Here is a 10240-nt window from a genome sequence, read left to right on the forward strand (position 1 = left end):
ACAAGTCATACATCAACTGATTAATTAATGCTTTATTGCTTAATATCCACAGCTAATGTTAATATCAAGTTCTAAAATAACCACTTCATAAATATTCACTTTCCACATGAGATCAAGCAGAAGGGTTTTCCCCAAGATGCCCCAGAATGATGAAGAAGATAGTATTCAGCAGTACATTATACTCCCCAAGAGAGTAAACATATTTAACTGTTTGGCTTAACACTGGATTCTTGGAAGTAGGTGAAAAGATCATTCCCTAAAAATGAAAATAATTTAAATTCTTGCAAAAGCATAAGTTTGGAATGTTAAAGGACTTGTACATTGTATACTAAAACAAGCCCCAGAAGAGACTTCAGGCTCAAAAGAATTTTCAAGCAGTCCCATCTAAATTTTTTCTACAATATAAGACACTATGGAGGAAAAGAAAGCGCAACTATTTGTTTTATATAGCAATATTATTCAAAATTGCATCTGTAGGATAAGCTACTGATACACATACTTAATGAATGACTATTAAAATAATTATGCTGAGTGAACAAAGCCAGACCAAAAGAGCACATATGGTATAAGTCCATTTAGAGCTAACTCTAGACTAAGTAAACTATAATGAAAGAAAGCAGATCACTAGTTGCCTAAAATGGGGTAAAGTTTAGGAGATGATGGACATGTTAATTATTTTGATTGTGGTGATGATTTAGGTTGTACACATAGGTCAAAACTTACCAAATTGTGTACTTTAAGAATGTGTAATTTGTTATACATTAATTATACATTAATAAGGCTGTTTAAAACATATGTATCTTTACCCTTTCTTATTATCCAAATCATGGAAATAAAAGTTCAATAAAGATACTCAATTGTGCTTAAAAGGGGTAATTAACAATGTGTTTTCATTTCAGGGGTATGAAGACATCTTCCATTCAAAAAAGAAAAAAAAAAAGACACTCCCCCAATCCATTTAGTGATTTCTAAATTCCCACAATTATAAATCCATTTCACTGAGGTTATCCTGTTAGAATGCAAGCAATTTCAGAAAAGATAAAACAGTGGGTCTTATTAGGTAAGTATAAGAAGAGGCCTTTTGAATCCCACCTAGCCATTTTTTAACAGTAAGTCCCTGGAAATGTTATTAAAATCTCTTAGTCTCCTCTGTAAAATGGGAATGATAATCATAACAGCACTACCTCATAGTGTTGTTGTAAGGATCAGACATCACATGTGTTAAAGTTCTTACTGTTATACATATGACTTGGTGAAAAGAGGAGGAAAGAAAAAAGGTAAGCATTCTAGGGAGAAGGAAGAAGAGTGTGTCCATAGAAGAGTTTATTTAGGTATCACCAATGGAAGTAGAGTATGTTTCTACTCTTAGAGAACCAAAACTCAGAGCACACAAAGTAATACAGATTTCATTTTATGTGTTATGAGGAATCATTATTTTTATGCAGGGAAATCACAAGATCAGAATAGCATTTGAGAATAAGAACTCTGGTGGCACTGGACAGATTGAAAGTAAAAAGCAAGGTGATCAATTCAGAGTCCATTAAAATATAACAGTTCCCCCCTTATCCATGGGGGTATGTTCCAAGACCCCCCAGTGGGTTCCTGAAACTTTATGAACAGTGCTGAACTTTATATATACCATGTTTGTCCTATACATACCTATATATGCTAAAGTTTAATTTATAAATTAGGCACAATAAGAGATTAACAGCAATAATAAAAAAATAGAATAATATATTCTAACAATAGTTATTGAAAACTTATTACTTATTTCTGGAAATTTCCTCTTATTATTTTTGGACTATGGCTGACCACAAGTAACTGAATTATCAAAACCAAAACTGTGGATAAATGGAGACTACTGTCATGTGGGCAATGATGAGCATGTGTCTAAAATAAGGCAGTGATAATAGGAATCCAGGTTCATTTAAAAGATAAAACTGCCAGTATTTGGTGCCTAGGCATTAGGCATCAAAAGAAAAATTAAAAGAAGTATTGATGACACCACATTTCTACTTTGGGTCATTGAATAAGTTATTACTGTTATCTTCAATTTTATTCAGCTTAAATCAGACTTCTTGTATTGAAGCTACTACCTATTTGTTTATTCAAAACACAAAGGGCCAGGAAAAACTAACTCAATCAAGTTCATAACTCTTTTTTCAATTTTACTGAAAAACCACAAGGCATGCATACAAATGAGTATTTCACAATTTATGTCGTTGTATATTTCAAAATCACATTATAATTTTGAATATTTCCTATCTTTATACATTCTTGTAGGTATATCTAAAAGAAGTACATTTCCCTCTCAATAGTTAAAATCAACAGTATTTTTCAGTGACATCTTAAATAATTTATGTGGTTGAACTAAAGGTCAAATAAATCCCTGCACACTACTTTAAGGTGTCTTGGTGGAAAACTGATACAGAATTACATCATTGATAGTAAGCTGTTAACTTCTTTGGAGGAGGAGGAGTATAAATAAAAATTCTAGGCTCATTGTGAGCAAAGTGAGCAGTGATTTATTGACATTTTAAAAACCTATCTAGTGTGTTAATGAAGTAAGTCTATAGACAAAAGAACAGAAAAGCAATTGTTGAAAAGATTAAATAGAATACTTTTTAAAAGTTTTTTAAAATGCTGAAAATGACATTAATATTAGTTATCATATAATATTGTGTACTGAAAAGTTCTTGAAGTTTACTTTTTCTATTACGGAAGTTCTTAATTGGTAAAAAGTTTCACTAACAACCAAGTAACCAAATTTTTTGTAATATTCTATACCTCCCCAGCTGAAAATAATTTCCTCTTCCTGTAAATAAAAATAGTACTTTTGTTTATAAAAATTATTCCAAATAACTTTAATTCAGAGAGGATTCATTTTATTTGTTCTTGAAATAAAGCTACCTGCTTTATTTCTTTTAGATACTTGAAGGCAGAAATTACATTATTCATAAGTGCCTTATATACAAATATTAAGTAAATATCTATTGGATGAATGATTTAAAATCTGAAGACATTTTGTTTGTGCAAGTTACTCAAACATGAAAAGACTATATTAATGATTAACAGATCTTCTTCATTAGATTCTGCTATGATGAAAAAAACAGTGCTTTGTAGGTACTAGAATTGCCATACCTTCCTACTTCCTCACACCCATTCATATGCTGATTTCTTTATCTGTGGCTGTGATTTTTAAAACTTCCTAGCTATAAATAATTTATATTATATATCAGTACAATGCCAACAGTTATTTCCTTTCTCAGGACCGTTTTGCAAATGCCACTCTTCCCACAGATAAAAAGTGCTGAAATGTAGTCACATATGGAGTAGAAGAAGGTAAAATATAAATCAGGGAATTGTAGGGAAAAATGAGTACTCTTAACTAAGATTACTGAATGTCACTACAGTTTTGAAAAGCACTGAAATGTCTTCAAAATGAGTTCTAAACAATTTGATTACTGTATTTTTCTTTAACCAATACTGTGTAAAACTAGGATTGTCCCTATGTTTTGAACAGTATTATAAAATGCTAATGCAGACCAGAACATCTGAAATATAGCCCAAATTTTTGCAATGTATATTTATGATTTATTTGCACGAAGGAAAAAAAGAGTGCTATATAAAAAATCACACAATAAAGTATTAGTTTTTTATTAAAAAAAGAAATTACATTGAAGTAAAAGATAAAAATAGATTACCAATTGTCAGAAATACACACATTCACTAAAATCTAAAATCTTTTTTTTTTTTAGTGGTGTTGGGGATTGAATCTAGGGCCTTGCACATGCAAGGCAAGAGCTCTACCACCAAGCTACATAACCAGTTCCATATTCATTAAAATCTTATTGCTAGCATTAGGAATCAGTATTAAGTATACAGTGAAAAATATTAATTACATTTAATATAATTTTAAAGCACTTTGTATATATTTGATCCTAACTTTAATCTTCATAAAGAACTTATCCCATTTTACGGGTGATAAAACTATAAAATTCAAAATTATATAAAGTAATGAGAAAAAAAATTATGAATGACATTAGCTACAGTGACAGCTCAGATTCCAGGAAAACAAACTTAAGCAACAACAAACATAAAAAGCAGCTAGGGGTAAAATTACAATAACTGATTCAGCACATTTTTTAAAAATACCTGCAATCTAAAATAAATATATTCTAGTTTAATAAAATAATTCATCTTGGTATAAGCGAGTAGTTTAATAAAATAATTCATCTTGGTATAAGCGAGTAGTTTAATAAAATAATTCATCTTGGTATAAGCAAGTATAAGAGTCAATAAAATCTTCAGAACAAAGTTTGTACTGGAGATGTACATCAGAAACACTTAAGTAGCTTTTCCAAAACATAGGACATGCCCTGACCCCATCTCAGAGCCCAACAGGAAGAACTCTTAAAGGGTAAAGCTGTTTCTGAAAGAGCCTTTCAAGCCAGTTTAACACATTCCTAATTCAAGAACCATAGCCCTAAAACTTGAAGAAGTAGAAACAATGATGCATATATCTGAAGCAGCAATCCCAAGTTCAGGTCTGCTTCCTGGATAAATAAGGCAGAGCAATTCTGACTAGTTGTAACTCCTTTTTCTCTCCTGATCAAAACAGATTATTCAAAATGCAAGCAAGAGAAAAAGACAAAGGGATAGCCTTCAACTGCTCTAATTTGTTTTAAAAATAAACCATTTACAAAATAAATATTTTAACATACTTCTTGCAGTACAATACACAAATATTTGAAATGCCAATGTGTCAAAACACCACAGTTAAGAAAGCTGACTAGAGTGCCTCTCTCTCTCATAGAGCTCCTGGATGACATTTTGCCTGGGACCCAAAGGAGCAAAAGGGGCTAAGAATACATACTTTTCCAAATATCACCTCTACTCATGGTGGAAAAAAAGAAAATAGGATCTATTCTTTATTCCTCCAACAAGATCTATCAAAGTTTACTTCAATACAACAGACTGACTTTGAATTGGCCTTAAGAATCCAGGTAATGGAATTTTCAAATGAGTAGTCAACTGATGTATGCACCACAAGGTAAAAAGGATATTATAGATTTTGGCAATAGAGATTCCACTGCTATAGAGTTGGGAGAAAAACTTTTGACCTACCGGGTGAAAAAGTAGAGAAATGTTTAAAATCTGTCCCAGATTATACAGGTATTTAAATTAAAAAAAAAAAAATACATGGCAAGACCAAATCATCTGTTAAGATTTCTAGACTTAAAAATACAGGAGGGAGAGTTAAATATGAATTTCAAGTAAACAAATAATTTTTTTAGTGTAAATCTATCCTATATAATATTTGGGTCATGTGCCTACAAACGCAATCATGTACAGAGAACACAAATGGGAGGGAATTGGAACAAAAGAAATTTGAGTGACTTGTTATATTAAAGAACAATAGGACATACCCCTAGATGTTGCTACTTATGATTCATTTCATTCACTCATTCTCCTTATGTTTATTATATATCACTTCAATTTTTATACCACTGTTATCTCTTTTTCATATGTTACAGTTCTAAAAGAACATTCATGTTTGTGTGCAATCTTTTACTTAAAAAAGTAATTTGCTTTAGCTATCCATTCCTAACTTCCAGTTCTATTATTAAAGAGTAAGTTGCCATATACTTACATCTATTGTTTTTTTTTCCCCTTACTCAAGAGAAAAATAGTTCTCTTGAAATTCATACTACAAAGAGGTGGTTAAGTATTATGGTTCACAAAAACAATTTTTTGTGTACTTCCTATTCTGTTACATAGCAGAGTCATACTATAGAAAAATGTGCATAAAAAGAAATTATCTAAATTTTAAGTCAACCAAAGAGAGTACTAATTATTAGTAAACATAGTCACATACCACACAAGAACATTTTGCTTTTTTTACTGAAAAGTTTCCAATTTAGACATAAAATACTTACATTAAATAGAATAGAATTATAAATATACAAAGGTAATGTCTACTTAACTATGCAGCTTTGATAGGTTTGGGAACACATTTTTTTCACTTTGCCTATTCTAATTAATTGTGTCAAGAAATTAGAATCAGGAGTATTGTTTAAAGGGGGGAGGCAATGAAAAACAATGACCAAGTTATGAAACCCTAAATAACTAATCTGTCAATTTATATTACAACATTTAGAATCATTATATAAAGTACCAGCTACTCATAGCATTTATATAATTTTTATAATTTATATAATTTTGATGATGATTATGCTCTTATGTTACTTTTACATTATAGGGATCATCTCTTCAACTACACATACCTATTTACATATAACATCCGGTGAGAAATGAAGAAATAGTCTTAAATGCTTGGTAATCAATAAAAATACTTTTTGAGGCTTTTAATACTATCTTACTACAAACAGAATTTAAAGTAAATAATAACTCATTAAGCAAATTTTTTCCTGTCACTCTTTCAGCTAAATTAGTTCCAAATCAGAATGGGAATTTATAATTTAATGAATCTTTTTCTCTCTTTAAGGTCCTTACAACTGATTAAAAAAAAAAAAGTATAACCTGACTTCTTTAAACATTTTTTTTGTTTTTTTTTACCTAGTAGTTGCAAATAATTGAATTACAATTTAAATAACTTGTTGTATTTTAAATAGTTCCATTTAATGCAATTTTTTAGAAAAGACCAAAAAAGATAACCACACTACAACTTCTAAACCTTTGAACTTTCAGTTTCTTTACACTTCCCTTTCAATTTAGAGACTCAATCCTCATAACAAAAATATACTGTCATTAAACAAGTTTAAGTTGCATCACATTTTAAAATCAGGTAGGTCTTACAATACTCTATGTAGAAACGATTGTTTTTTTTTTTTCTATTTTAGAAAAGTTTTAAGTATTACATATATGAAAGATCAGTCTGGTCAAATAGCCAACAGTGGACCTTTTTTACTTAAAATGCTCACCATTCATTAGTTCTTTCATACACCATCACTTCCTGATAACCAATAAACTAAACATTTGATGTCATCCTTGTACTTTTAATCTAAACATCTATTGAATTGATATTTTCAAGATTCTCTGAAAGTCTGGGGTCATTTAAGTGAGTAAAGGGAAAGTTGAAATATTTTAAACTACACTTGTCTTCTCACACGAAAACCACAGACAAACTGAAATCAAATGTCATGTGAAACACCCCAATTTCCTTTTCAGCGTACAGCAGTAGCTATGGTATTGTTCTGCTCAACCCTTTAAAGAGGTTCTTTTTGCTTTTGACTTCCTCTTCTCTACCAGACATCAGCTTTCTACCGAGGGTCACTACAGGAGGCAGTAGGAAGCTTGCGGGTCAAGAACAAACAAGACCCTTCTTCATTCAGCCTCCTACTACAGCCTTAAGGTGTCATTTTAGGCTTCCGGCTTTTGCTTGCGCTGCACCCGGTGCTGGGGCAGTGCAACTGCAACACCCCCACCCTCACCCCGCCAAAATCCCGGTAATGATCCAACCTAGTCTACTTGACTTACCCGCTTTGAGATACAGGCAGCCCTACATCATGGCTATCTATACAACTCTTCCTCCCTTTCCCTGCAAGCCGTTTCTTAACTTGTTTCCCTGCAAAGCAACAAATCCAACCATTTATAGACGAAAAGAAATATTTACATTAGGGGATACCGTTGTTTTCATGCCTAGCCATTATTTTAAAGCACAAATAGTTTCAAAATCCTTTCCCCGTTGCTGCTAACAAGAGGGGGACTTGGAACTCGACGTCTCTACTCGGTAGGTTAGAAAAGTCTGCGCTTGAGTTCCCAGTAAAAGTCATCCACTTTGTTTCCACTTAATACCTGTTAAAATAACACTAAGAAACTTACGGCAGCGCCACATTTTACACAACTGTCAGCACAAGAACTTGGAACTTGATGAAATTAATCTAAACAGGGAGAGATGTTCGCCCGAGATCTGAAGCTTCCTCATTCTCGTCCAAAAATACAAAACCACCATTTCAATACAACTCAACCTTTAAATACGAGAACTCTTCGTCCTCCCTTATTTAATTACTTCCCTAATCCCCAAATCAAGTTGTTGGGAATTTCTAAAGTTCCGGCTATTACAAGAGCATCAGATTACACAGCGCGGCTTTGATTTCGCACGCAAACCTTCAAGCAGGTAACTTTTTCTGACAATTTGCCAGATGAGGCGATTTCAAAGCCAGAATGTGCCATCAAAACAGATCCCGAATCCCAGGGCAGCACCACCCCGCAGAAGAGCTCCTTCCCCGTCCGGCCGCGGTGGGCGCACTCACCGGAGGTCATGGCTCCGCTCTCCGCGCAGTCGGGCCGGCAGCTCCAAACGTCGGGGCCCGAGGCCGTCAGCCAGACAGCCGCCAGTCAAGTCAGGAGGCCGCGGGACCTTTGCCGTCGGGACCCCAGTCCCCCTGACCACCCCCGGGCCTCCTCCTCTTTCCCGCCCTCCCCTGGGCTTGCGGCTCACACCTTCCCACCCCCTGAATTCTCGCGCTCAGGGTCACCACTGTCGCCCGTCCAGCCAGCGGGAGACAGGAGCAGGGGGCGGAGCGGGACGAGAGCCGAGCGCCTGCCGGGCCAAGAGGCTGGCAGCCCAGAGGGAGGGGAATTTCCCGCGGCTGACGTAGCGCACCCCACCGCCTTTCCCGGGGGCGGGGGGCGGAGCGTTCTCGAGGCTGGCGCGCGCGCACCCGCACTGAGCAGCCCGCTCCCCGCCCCGGCCCCGCCCCCGCGCGCTCCCCGCCCCCGCGCGTGCGCCCCTAGAATTGTTGCGGGATTGGGTCCCGGTGCCGATGCTGGAGCGCGGGGTCTGCGGGAGTGCGGGGACGATAAAGAGCTCCGGCAGCTCGGAGGTGACGGCTCTGAGCGTGAGAAGGCCGCCGGCTCCCGAGAAATCCCCCTCCTCCGGGTTGTCCTTCGGAGTGTGGCTTAAAGTTCAGGAGCTGGTGGGAGGGTGAGGTGACGTCGAGAGGGTCGGTCGCCCGGGAGCACCTGGAGGCGGGCCGGGCGGCCTCCTGGCTGGGGGGGGGTGGGGTGTGGAGAACGGCCCGGGGTTTTCGATAGGTGGTTCCCCCTCTTCCCGATTTCGCACATGCAAATCTCCGCCCCCGCGCCGGGGCGCGTTGGAGCGCGGGCGTCCCGGCGTGCCCTCGAGGGGAAGTGCGGAAGCGGCCGTCGGCGAGGTTCATTTGTAATTCGTGTATTTGCATAGGGGACCCCCGCAGTCTGATTTTCCTTCTTTATATCTACATTTTGAGGGCTTGGTTAACTACGTATTTTATGTACTAAAACCTTTTAAACTCAAAAGGTCTGCACTGCGAGTTCCTCGTTACGCAGTGAGTGGACACTGTATCTTGAGATTTGACAGATACCCATGAGGAAGGGGGCGCTGAAACGAGCATTTAGTGCATTAAAGGATCCATTATAACTTTATTTCTTTCATTTGCTAATAAACACCTGTTTCCTTGTCTAGTATGTGTTGATATCTTCATTTTGTAAACGAGTTAATAAGGATTTGGAGACATTAAGTACTTCAGAATGCTGGTTAAAGGGAAAACGGTTTAAACCCAAAGTTATCTGGTTCCAAGTCTCCACGCCTTTTCTCTGGTCCCGTGGTGCCAAAAATAACTATTTGGAGAGGAAAGGAATGGGGAATATTAACCTGCTTTATGAGTGGCCCAAACCGGTGGACTCCCTGGAAGAAATCATTAAAAATAAAACCTTGCCATTCCCCAAATAGCTCTCCACAAAAATGTACAATGTACAGAAAAGGTAACAGTTCTATAATGGGGTAATTAAATCATATTGTGGTGCACATCATAGTTGATCCACTAAAGAGATGGCAAAGACCAAACAAAGAAAACCTCAATCCTTAATAATAATCCATTAAAATAATGTTGATTGTCTTTATCCAAAAGAAATAAAATAGGATCTTGGAGCCAAGAGCCAAGGCTTAAAACTACTAGAGATTTTTTTAGGGTTTAGACTGGGAAAAAATGTTTATTATTCTATAGCTGATAGCTGGTCGTTGCAGTTTATATAGAGGAGAATGGCACATGTTATTTTTCCTTGAGGGCTTATAGTCTTTGATGTGTTTCTTCAACAAATATCTACTTTGCCAGATGCCTTTCTAGGTTGTGGACTGTACACTAGATTAACATAAAAAAATGGCCTTCCTGTAGCTTTATGTCCTACATGAAAGACATAAAGTATATTAGCAAATAAGACCAATTTAAATACTATT

At 36.2% G+C, this 10240-nt stretch overlaps 1 protein-coding gene across 3 annotated transcripts in view; it reads right to left on the bottom strand.

The window, feature by feature from the left end:
• Rel (REL proto-oncogene, NF-kB subunit) overlaps window positions 1–8989 on the bottom strand; it is a 30833-nt gene extending 21844 nt beyond the window's left edge. Inside the window, exon 1 of one of the 3 annotated variants that reach the window (XM_040271343.2) lies at window positions 8277–8989. In XM_040271343.2, coding sequence (XP_040127277.1) covers window positions 8277–8286 — 10 coding nt within the window. In that variant the 5' untranslated portion in view covers window positions 8287–8989. The remainder of the gene's footprint in view (window positions 1–8276) is intronic. The other 2 variants (XM_040271342.2, XM_005322038.4) reach the window with 2 other exon arrangements.
• Between the last annotated feature and the right edge of the window lie 1251 nt (window positions 8990–10240).

This window comes from Ictidomys tridecemlineatus, chromosome 12, assembly GCF_052094955.1.
Source record: "Ictidomys tridecemlineatus isolate mIctTri1 chromosome 12, mIctTri1.hap1, whole genome shotgun sequence".
In the NCBI taxonomy this organism is placed as follows: Eukaryota; Metazoa; Chordata; class Mammalia; order Rodentia; family Sciuridae; genus Ictidomys; species Ictidomys tridecemlineatus.